The 22,468-nt window shown below is 30.5% G+C and overlaps 1 protein-coding gene across 3 annotated transcripts in view; it reads right to left on the bottom strand.

The window, feature by feature from the left end:
• Positions 1 to 11,714: 11,714 nt before the first annotated feature.
• LOC147078048 (xibalbin-1-like) overlaps positions 11,715 to 22,468 on the bottom strand; it is a 233,374-nt gene continuing 222,620 nt past the window's right edge. For 2 of the 3 annotated variants that reach the window (XM_085961160.1, XM_085961161.1), the window contains exon 4: positions 11,715 to 12,707. In XM_085961160.1, the coding sequence (XP_085817286.1) occupies positions 12,572 to 12,707 (136 nt within the window). In that variant the 3' untranslated portion in view covers positions 11,715 to 12,571. Of the gene's footprint in view, positions 12,735 to 22,468 lie in introns of all 3 variants that reach the window. The other variant, XM_085961159.1, reaches the window with a different exon arrangement.

The raw sequence follows: 22,468 nt of genomic DNA, 5'->3' as shown, positions 1-22,468 counted from the left end.
GAAGAAGAAGAAGAAGATGATGAGTTTTCTAATTCAGAAACCTTTATGGGTATGCATACAACCACTTACCAAAATTTCATTGCAATCGGATGAATGGTATAGGAACCATACGAATAAAAAAAAATATAATGAAGAAGAAGAAGAAGATGATGATTTTTCTAATTCAGAAACCTTTATGGGTATGCATACAACCACTTACCAAAATTTCATTGCAATCGGATGAATGGTATAGGAACGCATCCGGGACAGACACACTGACAGACAGACATATAGACATACAGACATTCATTTTTATATATTAGTATAGCCTATACTCTTCCCGCAAGTGCAAGCAATAAGTTTACAAAGTTTTATCGCAATCGGATGAACGGTATGGCTGCGCATTAAATACGAACAAACAAACACACAAACACACAAACACACAAATATTAATTTTTATATATTAGAAGATATCTACGTTAATCCAAAAGAATTTTTTATGTAAGTCTAGGTGCACGATATTTCAAAATGTACTTAACATTTTTCTGATAATTTTATAAAGCCTGAGAAACATTTTTTGTGGGTAACTTAAAAGGTTTAGACTGCAGTGTTTCTCAACCGGTGGTCCGCAGAAATTTTCTTGTGCTCCGCGAATTTTTGGCGTCCAAATTTCTATGCTAAAAAGTCCAATAAATTCTTCAAAACCCGTGCACCTGCCAGTGTTTGTGTATTGTGTTTTTATTCTTAAAATAGATTGACGGTTTTACATGACAAAATGAACCGCTATCAGACGTGATTATACTTTACTATATACATTATTTTGATTATTTCTGCGGTCTTTAAAACGTTTCTCTTATTATCAGTGGTCCATAGGTGTAAAAAGGTTGAGTAAACTATCAAAATATTTTAACAGACCCTCTCTTGGCTGTGTTAACTTTTAGAGCGAGATAGACAGTTTTGACAGTTTAGACGGCTAACTTATTGTAACAAGTATAATACCTCTATACAATACATAAATAATGATAAACTACCGCCGATAGCCGCCTTGTGTATAGAATAGACCCACATGAAAAACATGTTGTTGTATCTGTTGGTTTGTGGGTCTGTTACCGATATATGTAAAATTTCTAATAATTGTTCTAAAGAAATGTTTTGTTTTTGTCCCTATACTCGTGGAGTATTTATAAAGAAAAGGATTATGTGATACTACTTATTTATCTTTCCGAGGTTTTTGAAAATTACTCACCTTCTTAAATCTATTTAAGTTTGGTTGCTAGGTATATTGCACTTTGTGTGTTAGTTTATATATGTATATTATATTATGAATTACCATGTATGGTCCCAAGCGGAGCATAATAAATGCCTTCGCAGAATAAGGGTTGTATTAAAAGTTTTTAAGGAAGAATAATATCTATAAGTATACTATTTTAATATATAACCATAATTAAGTATAAATAAGAAAGTTATTTTACCATTAGGTAGCTCCTTTCAATCCAAGTAAATAGTAAGGCAGGTAGCGCACTTGGTTTTTGATTTTTAATACTTTTTAGATACTCTTCCCCAAATAAGTGGGTTCATTTTTATTTTTGGCTGTAAGTTGATTTCCGCAATTATTCTATTTCCTCAAATCAAAAAAAAATATGTACCGATTTCAGTTTATTTGAAAGTATTGTGGCGATCAATGAGTCGGGTGAGAATGTAATGCTTACTCATTGAGATACGTTGACGGCAGAAATGAGATTGTTAACTACATATTAAATTTTATTATATAAATTTCACACGAACCTAATTTCCAATTCCAAATAAGAACTTTTACCACAGTACTTAATCTTTATTGATATTTATTTTATTAAAATACATTTCTCGCATGGGATACTCAGTATTAGCATTATTCAATTCTGAAGGATTCAATAAATAGGCTAGCATGATTGAATGAATATCTCACTCCGCTTTTATCTTGATCGTGTGACGGTCACTCAATATCGCCAAGCTTCGGGCTACATGATATTTCACTAGTTTTTATATCTCATATTATTGTCATTATATTGTACCTATGCACTTGTAAATAAAACTCGCCATCTTTTCTCATTCAGCCCCCTCAACTTACACCATGACCCCAAAGTATCATGGTTTTTTACATTTTAATATTGAGAATTGATTATTTATATCGGAAATCGTTATTGCGAATTATTTTATAACTCGAATAATTTTTAAGTTTGATTTTGTTGTTAACAACTTTACTGTCAATGGACTGGACATCGATAAGATCTAGCAGAAGCGAAGACAGGGTAGAACGGACATCTATGGGTGACTCCTTCTACCTTCATCCGACGATATCAAACCAACATGCACTTGTATGCCACAAAATGTTTGAACCATGGCCCCCACATCCTGAAGCGGGCTCTCTACCTATCGCTAAGGTTAAAGGCAGTCTGACGCTCTTCAGTGGCGTTTTCTAAACAGTGTTCGAGGTCAAATAAAATTCATTGTATTTTGTTGTCATTTTTAATACATCGAATTACTTATGGAGTTGTCGAGTATCAACACACATCATTCAAAAATGGCATTGAACAACCATATATCCCGAAGTAAAATAGAGCTGCAGGCGACTTTGTTTACTATTAGACCAAATCTAAGATGTGTGTTTATCACACTTATCTGGTCGATTGTCAGCTCCCCCTTATGGGGGCCATGATTATAACTAAAAGCAATCTCATGGTTATTTTATATTTACAACAAATTCTTCACCTCAGGTACCTACTATTCTTAGAAGAAAACAATACAATACCATATACATAATATATAGATACTTGTGGCTATAATATATCGTAACCCTATGCTGCAAAATGCAAATTTCATATTGTTTGTATATGACGTTCGCACGTACTGCATGACTTATGACGAACGTACACGTTGCGCTGCAGTAATAGAAAGGTCTCCAGCTAGTCGGTGTGATTGACCTTCGTTTTAACCACACATACTACACGAACAGAATAAGACCCTCCAAACCAAACCCCGCATCACACTGCATCTTAATCGAGCAATCACGAAGTCCTACGCTTGAATGTGAAGCATCAGCAGCTTTTTATGCCTGATAATCTCTGAGGGGCAGATACTTAAGACTGAAGTCGCCACGCTCTTAAGTGAGCTTTGAATGAGTTGACTTAAGTTGACCTCATACACTAACTTACCACGCTTCATATCCCTCATACGTGACGCCTAGATACTCCTCGCGGCGATGCTAGTGGTGAACATCTAGCTTACAGCTGGAACCACTGCCTCGTAGTTGTGACTTGTCGCACTCAAAGCCTGAACAAAAACGATGCATGAGTGCGAGTGAGAAAGTATTCGGCACCCTTACAATCTCTGCGACATGCGCTAGAGTAAGATAAAAGGTCTACATATCTGTGGGCTAGTTTCCAAAAGTATCGCCATCAAATCGGGGCGAAACGCTTCACATAGCGTCGATAACTTGCGAGCTCGAGTTGCTAAAATTTATATTTTTTGTGTTAAACATCAAGTCAATGGTAAATATTTTTAGTTAATTGTGTAGAAAAGATGGTTCTGTGTGTTGTCTTAAAATGTGGTAGCCGTACTGATAAGCAAGAAGATGGTATTACGTTTCATAGGTAAGTTGATACGTCATGTTCGTGATAATTTATTTGTATTTTATTATATATTTTAATATCAGTGACCTAGTGTTTCTTGAAAAATAACTTAAATTATGGATATCTTTACCTAATGGTTGCATTTTGACCGCTTAAAAATATTATATAACGTAAAAAAATAGAAAAGTATATTTTAATTCTGAGCGTCTAGTGCGAGCACTTTGGGCGAGCACTAGCGAAATGGTCTATGGTGTCGAACATTTGTAGACGAATGCGTTCGCTCACCCACAAACCAAACGCAAGGCACGCGGCTTCATTTAGCAATGCAACGGGTGGCGTCTAGATGTATCTATAGTCTAAGGTCGCACTCATATGTAGTTAAGTACAGACCATTTTTATTTGCAACACATAATACACTTTGATGAATACATAATACATATCATGCAATGTTACGTGTTGATGGTATATTAATAATGATTTTAAGATTTAATTCTTTTTAGAAAATAAACGTTATATACTCACAAGGAAATATTTTGAATTCAAAAAACGAACAAATTAATCCGTGTATGGCGTGAATATGTTGATGAGTCTAAAAACATCAATTCTCAGGGCAGCCATTTATACGTTTGGTGTTCTGTGGTAAAGCAGGAATGTTTTTAAATTTTAATTTGTTGAGACTTTACAAACATTTTACTAAAATTTAAAAACATCCAAAAACATATAATCTGATTTACCACAGAAAACGTACAACTGAGAATTTATATTTTAAAACTTATCAACATATTCAGGTCATACAGATTTAATGTATACAATTATTTAAAACTGTTATAAACCATTTTCTTATATTCTGCCACGTTTAGAAAACACGTATAATAAACATTTCGTGAATTTTTTTTCGAGCATATTTGTTTAGGTAAAAGTTGCAGATCCTTGAATAACTTGTTTACTGAGAGAGTACAATTATTAGTGTCGCCAAAAAAGTATTGTTTTTTTAGCTATATTTTGATACTTTCATATATGTAGATACTTTTTTTTCAATACGACGGACCTACGAACACGTCAAATTATACTGTTTGTATTTATCATAAGGCTACATAATGTGGTTGTTAGAAATTAAATTAATAATGAAGGCTTATGACATATGTTATTAAACAAATGAAAAATAAATGCAATCTAGACAAATATTTTCATTTCGTGGTAAAAAAAAATAATTACAGATATATATTATAATTGTAGATGGAAGATAGGTATAGATAAAAAATATATATGGGACAGCCCCCAGACAAAACTCCCGGAATAAACTGATATAATATTCAGATATTACATAGGTATTAATAATGAAATTATTCATTCACGAGACCCATTACAAAATGAGGCTTTGTAAAATTAATTTTAGATTTGTAATAATAACCTTGGTCTGTGATATTTTATTTTCGTCCACAAACCCATTACACATCATAATGTATACAGCGATAAAGAATATTTTCAAAGGAATACTTTTATAATATTCCAATTACCGAAGCGCAAAACGAAAGGTTTTCATTATTATGGAAGTGCACTTATGTGGTTTCTCTTCGTCTGTAGTATAATAATAAGACGTTCGAAGTAGGTAGCTATATTAATTTCTTTTTCCTAAACGAACCAGAAAATGAATTACCTATATACATAAAATGCTTTCTTATTTTTCTCCTCAATTGATAGCACATGAAAAAAGGAGTATTATCTGAGCAGTAAGCCTAAGTAAATTATTTATGTTAAAATAAAAATCTGTTAATACAAACCTGTACTATGTGGATGTCCATGATATGATCCTAGTAGGATCGGACATGGTCAAAATAAAAGAAGAAATTATTTTTATGTATCAAATTATAGTATCTGGTAGTAAATGGTAGGTATGTATAAGACGAATTAATGTATAATCTATTAGTATAATCTATCTATGCAGTTATATGGACCATGCCACACCTGGTCGCTCAGTAGTCGCGCAAGCAAGCATACATCGGTCTGGTCTCGACGACTGGTGTCCGGTGTGGCTTGGCTCTTACACGTAATATAGGTAAATTATGTCAAAGTACATTTGAGTAAATGGTGTTCTCGGTCTTGGGTATCTGCTTGTGATGTATTCCCAGTTACAAACATATTGATGTTTGATGTAGGGTCCCATCATATGATTACAACCGAATATTCTTTGGTGAGGCCATTAACTTCAATGTAACTATAATATATAACAAGTATCCTCAACTCTGGGTACAATATATTCACATGCTTTGACTAATATGGTTACGGCACTTCGAATACAATCAATTCTAATGAAGAAATTCAATGAATTCTCAATAAAAGGGAAATGATAGGGAGATGTTGCGGATGCCGGACATAGTGTCCTGAATGTAGATGGTCGAGGAGGCCAGGATAAGGTATAGACTAGGGGTACCCAACCCAAATCGTTTGGTGGGCAAAAAAAATATTACTGAGCTTATAACCTGTGGGCCACACATATATGTACAAAAAACTTATTCAAACTATTTTATTACCTTATAATGATTAATGTGACACTTAGTTTTTGTATATTGTTTGATATCTTTTTCATATAGACTGGTAATTTAGCCGACACGCATCGCAGTTGATTGGTCGTGTTTTCATCGAGCAACCCGCTGCGACACTTTGTTTTTACTACATTTAATTTCGAAAAGAACGATTCGCAGCGATATGTAGTCCCAAATGCTGCTGTAATGCATATTGCCAGTCGTTTTAATTTTGGAAATTTATCTTCGAGGATGTATTTATGATAAAACTCAAGCTTATTCTCTTCGAACATGCACTTTAACTCTAAGCTTGATTGTAGTTCTATTAGCTTCATTTGTAAATTTGGCGGCGCTGTTTCACCTCCATGTTAAATGGAGTTAAGAATATTTCGAACATTTCCTCATACTTTTGCATACATGCAAATCTGGTACCGAATTCTTTAATTAATTTTGTGACTTAATTAGAATATTTAAAAAAAATCTTTACTGTCACTATTAAGTACGGAGTGTGTGGATCCGGCATAAGCATAAAAACAGGTACTAGCACGCAGCATAACAAGAAGAATCTAATTTCACAAAATATAATATAAACGTGGTAAATTTACGAGATTTTTTTTATTGTATGAATACCAAAATGCAAAATATAGAAAGCTGAAAACTTCAATTTGGCCCATGGGCCGCGGGTTGGGCATGCCTAGTTTAGACTTTTTTAAACAAATTTAATGGGCTTTGTGTGAATATACATATCTAGGTATATGTCTTCTCGCTGTATTGATAATGGATTTTCACTCGCTATATACATTAATGGTGGCAGTGAGATCACTACAGATTTCGGCGTCTGATCAAACTCTCGTGTTGTTTTTTTAATGTACTTACGTTTTATCCAGCAGTTTACCCTATATGTTGAGTGAGTGGCTACTATTCATTCCTCTTAGAAAGTCTGTTAATATCAGTGGCGAAGGATGGAGGTAGGCTGTTCAGATCTTCCATAAATAGTGCACATTACACTTTGTCAGTCATACATATTTGTTTTCATTGAAAGAAGACTAAAATTTATAGATGGTGTAGGTTAGCTTTTAAAATTCAATTAAACCGCGCGAAACCAAGCCATAGTAAAAAGAATACTCGTCTATCTATAAAATATTTAAAATTATGCAATACGTAACTTTGGATATTTTATAGATAGAATAATATTTTTATGTAAGTATTATATTTTGGTTTAGGCAGGACAAAAATATGAACCAACAATTTATGTAATATTATGTATACTTAATCCAAAAAAAATAAGTATGCATGAAAAAGTGTGCACAATTTTATCACCCAAAGTATACCAAAACCATTGTGGTTTGGCTTAGGCAAGGTTTACTTGATTTTTAAAAACTAACCAACACCATCTGTTAATAATTACACTCTCAGTCCAATAAAAATAAATACGTATGACTACTTTAGTGTGCACTATTTATGGAGCATCTTAACAGCAGACCTCCACCCTTCGCTACTGGTTAATATAATTACGAAATTGATAAAACACGTATCTATGTATATGAATTAAATTTCAACTGATGACAATATATTTTGTTGAGGTAAATTAAGATAAGTCTAAGCCAGCAAATAACTAATCGTAAATATGTAGGTAAACTTAAGTTCTTTGATCGCTGTAATCAGATTAAGAGGGTACCATAGAAATATATACATAGAAAGATGAAATCAGATAATAATAGGTGCCAAGTTTGTCCGTTCGTTGCATCCAGATTCACCATGGATGCTATGGTTAAATCCAATGACGCTGCCATCACGGTGACCAAAGCATGGTTGGGAAGAATCCAGGTGCATCTCTTGCACAGATAATAGATGAAGGTTAATACTTTATTATAGTAATGGTAAAATTTAAGTAAAACACAAATATTTAGGCCAATCGATGTATTTATTTATGACAATTGTAAAATACATCTTTAATGGTTTTCAGCTAGACATTAAATCATTTTATGTATGTCCTTATAATAATTGAATAGTAATAATTTCTAATCAGTACACACCCAGTTTTTTTTTTGTTTTATAATATCTAACCATCGTTTATTAAATCCAGAAAAACAGCGCCATTGCTTACAAATTTGCAAGAATTAAATTGTATAGGTATTCATTGTTTTGTTTGAAATAATATATTGGTGCATCAAAATGCAAATTTTCAGTGGAATACAATCAGTTTGTTAAGTTATCGTAATTTGTGGCAAACATGAACAATTGTTTATACTGACAATGCCAAATTGATCTCAAAACATAACGTAATTTAAATGCAAATCTCAACGCGAAAGCCATCTCAATTTGATAAATCACACCTCAGAATTATAATCTGACGTCCAATACATATTTAAATTTAATCATTTCATCCTGAATTTATTTCATAACCAACCGTCACTTTGACAATCATCAACTGTCAAAGTGCTGCCATTTTGTTTTCTTTTCTGTAATATATCAATTAAAATTCCGTTCTATATTCAAATTTCATAAATGTCATTTTTTTAATTGACGGCTCTCATTTTAGTGTAATTATATAAATTTTCTTAACTTAAAATTTTTAATTTCTTTGTCAAAATACGTTAAAGTAGTAAATGTAATAATATATAGATATTTGAAAGATTTCTTTTATTTTTTATTAGACAATCAATAAGAGAGGTTTATTAACCATTTTATCAATTATTACAGACAACATTTATGTTTAAATAACACCATTTTTATCACTATAAGTTTAAAAAGCATATAATATGATCAATATAATTGTGGCTTCGCAAATATTTTCTTTTACTTTCATCTTATAACTATACTTCTACACAACTACTATAATATAAATATAATCTTAATCATAGTGTAAATAATTTCTAATCTACGAATTAAATTAAGTATGCCATAGACAATGACTTGAAAATCAGTTTTGGTGTAAAAGAAACTCCTCAATATTCCAAAGACATCGATAGAATATCGAGAAAAATTTAAACGTCTAAACCGATTCTCTTTTCATCAAGAACCGTATAACCATGTCATTCTTAATATGAAATAATAAAACAAATGAGATTAATTACACGATTCTTGACTGTTTTCAGCTTTGCATCTGATTGGGCAATGTGGCTGGGTATATGCCCAATCAGAAGAGAGCTGAGATCCTTAGGGAGAGATTAAAAAATATAAATATTATTTTAGTAATATACCATTTATGTCGTAGAATATTTTGATTATAATTTACAACAGATATAAATATACGATCAAAAATTGACAAACTGTATGAAATGATTTTCTGAAGGCTTTAAAAGAATTAAAAATTATAGGAATTTACTAATAATATTTTAGATAATAACAAATTAAAACTTTATGGAACAATTTTTCCATTAAAAATAAATTCTGTTCTCTAAATATATTAATTATGTAAAATCAGTCGGTATTTAAGTGTTTGTAAATTTGTTTGAAAACACTTGGTTGTTAAATCGATGTTTTGAAAAATATTTCAGATTACATTTTGTTTTTATATTTTTAGTTAATTCTCACATATTTTTTTTAATGGCATCATTTATTTTGACAGCTCACTGCAACATTCTATTCGCGTTTAAATTTTATTTCTTTTATGTTGTTCCAATTTTAAATTAACGATGAAATCGCTTTCAACCGAATAATATACGTTATTTTCCATTTCCATGCATCGAATAAATTGTCAAATTTAATTCTGAAGTAGTATTGCCGTATGAAATTTCCCGAAAATTGATATGCCGATGAGATTTATTTATCGGTCAACACCAATATGCGGTATCCAAATTTAAAAAAATTGAAATGCGGCTAACACGCTCAGCGAGGCATCGACATTATTTCCCATCGCTTTGACATATCACTTTTATAATTTCTTTCCACGCGAACGCCCACGATTTTTCCATAAACATCTGTGAAAATTGATGTATGCCTTGCGAAAAACGAAAATGTATTGTAAACATGAGTTGGAATAAATTTAATTATAAAAACAGATGTTTTTCGGAATATACCTACATTTTTTTAAATATAAAATAACAACACATTTTTTTTAACGCTAGACTTTTTCAATAACAATTCAATATTATCCGAATTCTTTATTTTTACGTTTATAATGTGAAAGAATTCAGGTTATTGGAATATTTTTGAAAGTCTAATATAGATAGATGTTGATAGCAAAATATTTGTTGAGTTTTCAAAATATAACAAAAAATAACGTTATTATTATTATTATAACTCGGCTGATCGATTATTTTAATCGCACTTATCTATCAATAGTTTTGTAAAAAAGGTTTTGTATTAAATTTGTTGATATTTACCCATAGTTTTTTTGAGTATTCAGGTATTTATAATTAAATTGTAAGACCAAAAGGTGGGTCAAAAAGCGACATTTTTTAGAGAAAATTTAAATTTAATTTTAAGGATAATATTATTATCGTGACAGTAAATAACAGGTACCTATATACCTACCATACTTTTGAACAACAAACTTTTAAAATATACAATATTTTTCAGTTTTCTCTATGCATTTTGAAAAGATGGTGTCCTTTGTCCATTACCCCTGAGTGAAAGGGTGATGGACATGGCCAGACCTTCATATAGCAGTTAATCAGGAAAATGTTATATTTCCTTTAGATTTTAATTGTAACTAAATGTTGAATCATTAAGTATGCCAGGATAAGTACACACCAATAACATAACGTAAAAATTCAATCCCTGTTAAATAAATCTTAGATTTTTGAGATAAATTAAAATATCTTCGCTGCAGGGTCAAATTAAAAAAAAACAGCGTGTTTAATTCTACAGGCGTAAGCTTGCGTTGTAAAATTTGAATTAATTTTGTAATCCTCTCCTGTGGCACCTTATGCCAAGGCAAATAAATTAATAACTCGGTCAATAGATTGTCAGTCATGTTTTCATAAATAAATACCATGGTTAATTTCTTTCTCAGGTGAAGTATTTACTAATTAAGTACCAAGATATTTAATCTGGTATTTCAACATGTTCCATTTAAAATTAATTGCAATACAATACCTTGTTGTTTTACACACACCATAAATAAATGCAGTAGGTATATTACTTACATTATTAATTTTAAATTTCGAATGAAATTTTTATAAATGAATTATTACGGTTTATAAATAAATTTCAGCGTCTTCGATTCTTGAAAATAATTGTTTCTTGGTACATCTAGTTGTTATGACATTTCATACCGGTAAATTTGTTAATAATATTTTAATAAATCCAAAAATGGGTAATTTTATCTATAATTTTTAAGTAGTTGATAAACGTTTTGTATACTGTGTGACATAATTAAGTATAAAGGTCGGTGCATATCATTTTATGTACTAGAAAATTACTATGATGATGGTTATTACTTATCTTCCATTATTCAAAACAATGAGAATTAACTACAATTGGGTATTTATTTATAAACATTTTGAATACTTACCGATTAAAATAATCAAATTTTTTTTAAATTGTCCTCTGTATAATTTGAAATCAATGTTGTTGTATGATTAAAATATAAGATTTTAATTAATAAATAATCTTAAAAACGTATAAAAAAAATCATTGAAAGTATATAATGGTGTAATGTATTTATTTTTAACACGTTCAGAAAACCATTTTATACTTATGTCGTTTTGATACTGAATTAAAATAACACTGAGTCTTACATTAGTTACAATATGATATAATTAAATACATAATACAATATTATGCTTCTTGTATATAATACACAATAAATTAAACTGTCGAAGACTTGAATCCTTAAATAAATACGTAAATATATGTTTTCTTTATATTAAAAATATACAAAATGTGCTTGTGATGCTCTAATTCATGTCCATTTTAGTCATTTGCCGTAAGTCACATGTCCATCAGTAGAGAACCGGTCATTTAGATAAAATTGGATTTAAAAAAATGAACACAAAAGCGTATGTCCCGATTTTCATTTAATGATATCGAATAATATGGACATACATGAAATGTATATTATATTTTATAGTCTTTAAAACATGGATTTATCAAAAAAATATGAGTATAATAATGACTCTAAATGTTTTTAAGAATCTATTCGTATTAATATTTAAGTAATTCTTTTTTAATATAATATGAAATTCAACAATAAAAAATGTTTCAATGATTTTAATGGTCGAATTTCACCAATCATAGATTTTCTTTTTAATGAGTTATCCACAAAGTTGGTACAATTTAATACTGATAATACTGAAATAGTTTTAATATATTTGAAATGTTGTTATATGTGAAGTATTAACATGTTTACATTCAATGAATATGTTTTATATTTTCTTCAGACAGTAAAATAAAAGTGATTAATATCAAGATATGTTAGATAAAATAAATAAATTGATGTAATCTGGGACAGTATTTTTGATTCGAAGTAGAGGGGCTTTGATACGGGCTAGCGATGTTCGATTGGCCTAGGGCTTAGCCCCACTTCTGGAAGAGCCCCATTCTCTGGCACCGGCAGTTGGAACCCCACAAATTGCAGCGACACGAGGAGTTGTAACAGCAGTCGTTGGGTCTGTGGTCGCAGTTGCCTCCCCTCCGGATGCATGCTCTTCTGTAAACAAAAACACGGGAAGCACGTCTGAAAAGACATTAGAAAGGTAACCATGCTGATTGTAGCGAATGCATTCTCGGTAAAAATGGAAGAATTTTTGTAAAATACTTTTGGTGTCAAATATTTATTATTGACAACTGTAACTATTTATCGCCCATGTTTAAAATATATTGTAATTGAATTGTAAATAATATATTCGTAGATTGGATTTAAATAATATGGGTACAATTATTATCAATGGTTACAGAGATACTGCTGTTTAAAGTTTATACTCCAATACGTGCCTATAGTGCCAATAGTTACCTAAGAATCAGGTGACAAGCACACAGTTATATGGAACTTTATGCATTATTTCACTTTTATTTGTTCAATATTTCAATATAAACATAAAGGGTACTGTTCGGTTAAAGCGGATACAGCGGAAAACGCATTTTGAAAATAGCCGATAAACTGGATTATTTGTTAGGTTAACCTAACCAAACCTAACTTAACCTAACCTAACCTAACCTAACCTAACCTAACCCAACCTAACCTAACCTAACCTAACCTAACCCAACCTAACCCAACCTAAACTAACCCAAACTAACAAATAATTCAGTTTATCGGCTATTTTCAAAATGCGTTTTCCGCTGTATCTGCTTTAACCGAACAGTACCACATAAAGATATTGTTTGACAAGGAGTCTATAGAACCTCTGAAACTTTTAGATATAATTAACTTTACAAAGATTCATGTTTTAATATATTTATTAGAGGTTAACAATGAAAAAAATAATATGCTGATATAGTGTACGTTTCGGATTTCATAATGACAGTGTAGTTTATGGCAATAGAAATTGTTTTGAATTTGGCGGTTGGATTTTCGAACACTTTTTTTTGAATTGAAAACTATTTGACAATATTATTAGTAATGTCTATTATTCAAACTATAAAAACAATTTATATTGTATCGCTTTATAATACATTAAACAATAATTTTCTATTCGCTAATATTAGACAGCTGTATCTCCATAATAATACTTTGATGCTTCTTTATATATTTTTTCTTATAATACCTAATTGTTATTAGAGTCAAGAAAAATCAGTAATATTTATCCTAGAATACTTTGTATGAATAAAGAGAAAATTACATAAGAACTCATCGCAATTATTGTCAAATAGTTATTTAAAATTAATGCTTAATCTTTTGATTTAATCCAGATAACACATCATTGTTTTATATTTATTTTATATTAAATAAATCTTTAAAACTCGAACAAATCACAGTTTCGGTTTAGAGCTATTCGATGAAAATCTCATTTGATCTGATAGTTTCGGCTGATTTACCTTTGTACAAATTACATTACGTAATCAGTTATATTATCATTACCTATATGTATTTATAACAAAATTAAACCAGGGTTACCAGTCATCAAAATAGTTACAGTTGTCATAATCTAATAAGAATATGCCTTATAATAAAAATTGCGTGATATTTTTAGCAGCATCCTAACAAACATGCAAATTTCAAAAAAAATGAATTTCATATGGTCTGTCTGCTTGTCATAAATTTAATATTATTGACTATTAGTAGTTGATTTATGTAACGTTATCATCCCTTATATTCTATATCACTTAAAATTCGTAGTTAATTAATTCTGTTATGTTTTTGAATAATGTTAATTTATGTGTGTAATTTTATAAATAAAATCATGCTCATAAAAATCATTATTATAATTAGACGCATTCTCAAATAAAATCAGTGTAAGAAAGTCTAAAACGCTATTACGTATATTATGTTAATTTTTTAAATATATGACGAGAGTGTATTAAGTATATACCTGCCTAATTGATATACTGAGTATATTTTTAATTTTATTATTTAAAATCACTTTTATTGACATATTATTATATGACATGGATAAACGTAAGACACATTTTTATCTATGATATAACATAATTATGTTTGTTTTATTTATTTAAGATTTTTCTGAGGTTTTTATAAGTTGTATTACTTAATATAGTTTTAATATAAAATCTGTTATTTTTTACCATGTTGTGTAATTTAGCAATACAGTGCAATTACTATGGAGCTCTAAATAGTATTAATTAAGTATGGTAGGCAATTTCATTCAAAATGAAATATTATTTATATTGAATAATCGAGAAATAAAATTGACTGACTGAAATTTTGATAAAAAATTATATATATCTTATATTTAAACAAAATTTAGCAAAAAAAAGATATTTCTAATATTAGTTTTGGAAATTTTCAGGTATTTCTCATGTTGGAAAATTATAATTATTTTTTATATTTATCTTTATATTATGTACACAGAGGCATACGGTACTGTATTGGATATTATTGAAATATAAATATGTAACGTACGTCTTCCTACTTGAATATTTGAACAGTTAAATTGAATATTCGGAAATGTATTGTACCTACCTATACATATGTGTAAATTTATTTTTCCATATAATAATTTTATTTTACATTAAATAAAATCATCCTACGCTGCGGATTTCCCGACGGCAGAGTTTTTAAAACATTTTTACGTGACACACTTCCAATAATATTTGAGAGAGGGTATTTGCGATGATTTGCTTTCTCCCTGCTTCTTTGTACCGTTCCCGAATATATTTTTATCGATTAAGTATTTAATGGTAAGTCATTATTAAAATCTCATTTAATATTTAGATCGAATATATACACTGTATATGCTTTTACTCTTTGGCGGCATTCGGAATACGTGTCCCAGCCACGTAAAGCGTCTCTTTGTGTTAACTTCAATCACCGAAGGCTGTTGTGTCTGCTCACGAACTCGGGTGTTTGTAACGAGGTCGTACCAATATACCCATAAGATTCGGCGGAGACATCGATTCTCATAGCTCAAAAGCCGAGACTCTTGAAGCTTAGTGCAGCACTTCGTACCCTTGTGGCACAGCCTCAAGGGTTTCGTCGCCATGGCAGGTCCTCCCTCACCCTGCAGCGGTGCTACAAGAGCGACCTACGTGCTGCAGGTCTGACATGGCGGGAGGCGCAAGAGTTGGCGATGGACCGAGGAAAGTAGCGCCAAGTTGTGCTTGCTCTATGCCCCAATGTTGGGACGTTTACAGTAAATTATTATATATTATGTAAGAGATCACGATAATCAACAATGTGGATTAAGAAGGAAACTAAGAATCGACTACATCAAATTGAAGATGAAGATGCATAGACCAATACTGCTGTAATATTATAATGAATAAAGTTTAGTCATATTTTTGTCAAAATTGGGTGGTTGTTTGTTTTCAATTATTTTATAATACAATTTTTAGAAAAATTTGTACAAATAGCTGATAGCTTGATAATTTTCTTCTAGGTAGACTAAAGTCCAAGACAGAAATTATTTGATTTTAGTACGTACATCATATTGCGTTTTAGTTTAATTAATACACAATTTTGCTATACATCTGATGGATTTTTAAAACTCTGAAAATTTTTCTTCGTATTAGCTTAATACAAGCATTAAAAAGCTTTTAAGGTCTCGAAAAATTGACGTTTTTAAATGAAAAATTGTTTTAAAACTACGAATTTTCCAGTAATATACAAGCGCATCTATTCTATCCACCAATCTGCTATCGGCCACTATCGAGTATAGTTTTTCATATTTTTTTAATGAAGTATTATAATTTTTATAAGTAAGTTGTTACAATAAATGCTATGTTTTAACAGCACCTCTCTTGGCTGTACTAACTTTTAGAGTTTTAGAGACAATTTTGACTTTTTAGACGTGTAACAATTATCATACAAATATATGATAAACTATCCTTGATAACCGCCGATAGCGGTCATCGATAGCAGTGTTGTGTATAGAATAGATGCGCAGATAACATATGTAACTATAATTTAATGATAAAAATATCCATAGAAATATTTAACATTAACCTGAATGTTTTCAACGGTTGTATTATTTTTTAGTCTTTTTATTGTTTGAGATACATTACGTATAGATTATTTAAAATGTAAATTATTAAATTGCATTTGATGTTTTCTGTTAAATATTCCTAAAAGCGTTGCATTCTCTATTGCACTCCCCGTTGCACGAGTGCATATTTCATTAAATTGAGATATACAATATATTTATCGACAAAAAACAGAGCTGACAAATTTCTGAGTTGAGAATCGAATTTGGAATTTTATAATTTAATACCTACACATATTGTTATGAGCCATCGTTGTTTAAAAAAACGCATTTTCAAAAACCTGATCGATAATATATAATTTTATTAGGTTTGAATGTTTTTTTGCCCTTTGTTGATCGGCATGATGGCTTCGGGTAATTTTCATTCGTACAAATAACCAGACACGAAAAAAGTCATTTAACAATCGGCGAATCTAAGTTTGCGAAACGCCGCCCGACAGATAACATAAGATATCGCAAAAAATAAATCTTTATTGGCGCAAAAAGCGTATTGCAGGCACTTATCCTAATGCACTCACTTACGTACTGCGTACCTAAAGGTCTGAGCCGTTAAGACTCCTATACTAAAATGCACAAACAAGTACTTTACTTTACTGAGAAAACAGATTTGTTTTATTTCCACTTGAGCCAGTGCCGTATTGCTTTACTTGGATTTATGCCGGTTTAATGTTATCCCAGCACACAAACAAAATACTCTATTAGTAATTCGCTTTGTTTTACAAATATTTAAATTTAGCATATTCTGAAAGAGTTTTCTTTCTTATGATATTTATGTATTCTATGTGTATCAAAATTAATGATCCCGTCATCGGTGTGTATGAAATGTTAAAATGTATAGCGCTCGAAATGGAAAATTTTACTAACTCGATATTTTTCCAAAAATATATACATATTTATGTAATAGTTGTATTTATATTATGGAAGTATAAGATTCCAAGCTCAGATGGTCTTTAAAGTTATGGCTTGCAAGTTTAGGGCATAATGTTTTCGGCGCCACGGAGGAAACTCTAGGTTTACGCCACATCACAAATATTGTTTTTTTACTATGATTTCGACAACTTAAAAAAATTTATAAAGAAAATTTATTTTTTTACTTTTTAATAATTCACGAACTAGAATGTAATATTTAATTTTTCCATGAGTCTGACCAATAATCTCGGGGATTTCACGAACAGGAGCTGTGCTCTGCTACATTCCGATCCAATACGAGCGCTGAAGATAGTGTTCGATGTACAAAGAATTTGTTGCAATAACAAACTTTATGTAGGTATCTTATGTCGTGTGTAAAAAAATGGGTAAGGGGACATATTATTATGTTGGTGTTTTAACTAACAATCACATGCAGCGTTGAATTAATGTAAGATGTTATAATTTTTAACCCCATTGCAGTAGAAAATAAATATATAGTTATGTATTTAAATACCGGTCAATGAATAGAGTTGGAATAATTTTGTCAATTATTAGGAGATAACAACAAAGGACATTCTTGGATACCTTTTCTATCTACATTAATTTATGACTCAAAATTCACTTCTATGTTTTAAAACTCTTGACGTAAAGTCGTTTCAATAATTTGGTAGGCTTTTATCTAAAAAATATTGGCGATCGAAAAAATCATATTATTTTTAACAAACTTCCTTGTGATTTATTCTATTTTAAGACATATAAAAATAAAAATTGGAATGGATTTATGATAGTTAATATTATAATTATAATTCAGTTAGAGTTCTATCCTAATATTATAGTTATACAACTGTTTTTATGCCACATCTAATTTATCAGTACATCCAAATTAAAGACGAATTGTTAAAATATCGATAATTTTTATGGTTTTTTACAAATAATAAAATTTGTCACCCTTTTCAGATTTTAAGTTATATATCTTAAAATAATGTTATTTTCTGGCTTATTCGTAGTAACGATGTGAATTAGCAGAAAGATGTCCATTGAATCCAGAACTGGATGATCAATAATATTTATTACTCGACTAAACTTTTCATGTCAGAGCACGTCGTTGATAAATTACTTAGAGACATATTTATCGCCTTGAAATATAGTTGAGATTACAGGAGATATAAAAAATAATCAAAGAAATCGGAAATTGGAAAAGCTTCAGACAATTTATACTTCAAATTGATAAAGCAGCAAAAAAGCTGTCTTATATTCTAACTCTACGAATCAAATTTTAATCGAAATGTAAAAAATTCTGATGATTTGATAAAATTAAATAGTTGAACATTTTTTTTTAAATATACTTGTATCTATAAAATATATTTTGCTTGTTAAATTTAATACCTTGATTTAAAATGAAATTAAGTATTAAACTTTATAGTCGGGCCAATTATAATGGCCCTCATTCTTTTCCTCCCACCTACCTCCAAATCCCTTATTATTGTCATAAGACCAGACAACCAGCAATTACGGGTAATCAATCGACCGTGGTTGAATAACATATTTTAGTTAGCTCAAGTTACACCTAGAAAGCGGATGCGCGCAGGTTTAATATAGGTTAGCCGTCGCTAACTGGCACTTGTGAATTGTTCGTAGACCGCTGTGCCTATAGGGCGATTCATCTATCGAGTACACTTTCGACGTAACAAGCAGTTACTTCAAGACAGCTGACGCGCCTAGGCTTGTTAAAACTATTACGCTCTATCTGATACGGTACGAACGAGGCCGCGTTAATCACAGAGTGACTCATATGTTCGACCTTCAATGCGCTAAATTTGATACGGTTTGAGCGAACGTTGTGTCTATCATCCATCCTAAACTTGTCATCATCATTCATCCCTACAACATAAGCGAAACCGTGAAAGTGACATTTCCGAACCGTCTGTTTATTTTCAGTTCATTGAAATTTTATATATATAATATATATATTAGACACATAATATATACATATATATATATATATTCTCCTTATCTATCGTTTTATATTGAGGTATTTTTGCATTATGCCTAACGTGCAACATTTCATTCCACGTTCCGTTACAGGTAATTTCATATTTGATTTATTTACTTATATAAGATTAAAACATACAGGTACCCACCGAAAATTCGCAAATATTATTACGCGTGTTACAAATATTAATTAGGCGAAAATTTTCGTGTTTCTGTGTTCTTCCAAAATACAAATTTAATGTAAATAATAATTTGGAATATTATATTCCTCGCTTGTAATATTGCAAAGGTAAGACGCGCTTAGTCAAAACACGATACGTCATTTTCTAGAATGAGATGGAAGGGTGCCTAAAAAAAAATTGTAATATTAAGAATGAAATGATTTAAAGAAATATTTATGAAATTGAAAAAAATCATTTATATTTGTGTACCTAGTCGTAATTGTAAATATTAATATTACATTAAATCAGAATATTATAATACATTCTTTCCCATTTTCTTAGCGATAAACCCTAAATTAACTTTGGTTTAACCCATAATTTTTCTTTATTAACGTCTTCATTACATCCTCATACCTCATTACATAAATATAAAAACGTGATAATATGTATTACTTTAGCCGTCGATAGCCGCCTCTAGAGCCACTAGTACATTTATTATGATCCACATTTAAATTATTTAAATATATTCGCAAACTATATAGTATTTTAGAAAACTCAATGATTATTCATTATTTACCTTGAAAAATATTGCAAAACTACTAACATTAATTGTTACACTTATATTAATTATTTAATAATCAAGTATCAGTGTCCCACCCTAAATAAGCCGTAATTCAATTACATACACCGAAGAATAATTAAAATATATAAATTAACACAATCCATGGTTTGTGGATGATATTATAAGATACATAATTAATCAAATAACAATGTTTAAATTCATCATTAAAAAGTATACCATAATAGCATGGTATTCCACAAATCAAATTGATTACATTAAAGTCAGCTACTATAAACCTGTCACTCCAAACAAGCGAAAGTAAAACGAAATACAATATGTCAGTTGTCCACAGTGCATCAAGAAATATTAATAGCAGTATTACTGTTGGCGGCGATGCTTTTAAAACCGTGAAGTCATTTGTTTATAGTAGATCCTTCGTCACAAATAAAAAAATAACAATAGTGTCAAAATAAATTGCGTGATAAACTTTTCAAACGGGTGCTATTTTGGTCTCCAAAATCTACTGAAATACGACCCATCAAAATATAAAACAAAACATTTTTCTTTAAAAGTTTAATAAATTAAGATGAGAGAAAGATGGATTTCCTTGAGAGGTGAGTCCTGAAAAGAATCTTTGGGCTGTTAAAAAAGATAGCATTCAGAAGTCCAGGTACAGTGAGGAGTTATACACTCTTTGTGTATCCAAAAAAATTTCGAGGCCATCTAGGAGTCACGAAGATGGCTGGACTACGTCAAGGGTAATTTAAGAATGTTTATCAAAAGCAGCCAAAAAACATCAGTACTGAATCATCCGGGATGAAAAAAGGTTTTGAAGAAGGCCAAAAGCCAACGGTTGCAGTGCTCGAAATTAATGTCAATTCAATTTTACATCGTCGGTTAGCTTTCGAGATTTTTTGACATTGTTTTTATTGTCTAACTCTTCATATTATTTATTATTATCTATGTAAGTTTTGTAAGTCACATCCATGATGGCTGCGCAGCTTAAACGTCAACCTATAAAGTCGTCGATCCCAGATTCGAATCCTAGATCTGGAAAGTACACATATTGTTATTCAATTTGTGTACGAGTCAGAGTATGGACCTAATAGGTTGAGCAAGTGGCTGACATTCATTTCTGGTAAAAACAAAATCTTTTAACACAAACCTCCACTCCGTGGAGATCAATATTATGTGTGATCTTATTCAGATCGGACATGGTCGAAAAAAAAAAGTTTTGTAAGAATGATTACCCATGCGTGGATTGTTTTTTTCCCGCTACGTACCCATCGTTTAACTATCCAAGATACAGTTTTACCATTACTAACTAGGACGTAGAATTAGGGATGTATGTATGTTTGTATTTACGTGGTCAATATTTTTCTCGATATGAGGCTGGCGCTGGTGTATCTCGACGCATTTATTTTAGAATTCGCTGAACCGCGTAAATACTTTAAGACTGAGCCGTGGATTTTATAAAAGAATTCAAAATAAATTCAATGTAAATGTCCATACACCCTTTCTTTAAAATAGATTTGTTTTACAATGTTGCGTTTTCATGTATTAAATGTAAAACAAACTTTGTTGTAGAGGTAGATTGTTCAGTCAATAAAGATTTCTGCTTGTTTTTTTAATATTTATTCATGTAATTCTATTATTTTTAGAATGTATTCATAATTTTATAGACAATCTAAATAATAATTAAATAAGCATTGTGAGATGTGAATGAAAAAGCACAATGCGCTGAAAGCTTTAATAAATTACTACAATAATATAAAATGAAATTGCGTGTGGCAGTGTAAGCAATTAATTATGTAAGAATTTGAATATAAACAGGATATCCAAAAAAATAATATTTCGGTTGTATTAGCTTGTTTTAGAGCATGTTCAAAAAAAAATCTTCGACATCTTTGTTTTAATGTACTTATATAATTATTTTCCTTTCGAAAATTTTTACTTTCTACGACTAACTTTCTTCAAGGAATGCTCGCCTTTCATTCTCTTGAAGCTCGTAGATCATTTCTGTTCTTAAAGGATTTTTCCCTGCTTTCACGTGGTATGGTTTCCAATCCCGATATCCTGAAAAATTTGCACCCGTCAATTACATGCGTTATCGCAGCCAGGGCTGTGCGGCTGGTCAATGCACTCCCTAGAGATGTAGACATTTTTAGCGAAGCATTATGTATTCTCTTTT

The sequence above is a fragment of the Rhyacophila brunnea genome, unplaced genomic scaffold (assembly GCF_057557595.1).
Source record: "Rhyacophila brunnea isolate RB1 unplaced genomic scaffold, BYU_Rbru_1.0 scaffold_12, whole genome shotgun sequence".
Lineage (NCBI taxonomy): Eukaryota > Metazoa > Arthropoda > Insecta > Trichoptera > Rhyacophilidae > Rhyacophila > Rhyacophila brunnea.
This window is presented reverse-complemented; position numbering and strand designations above follow the sequence as displayed.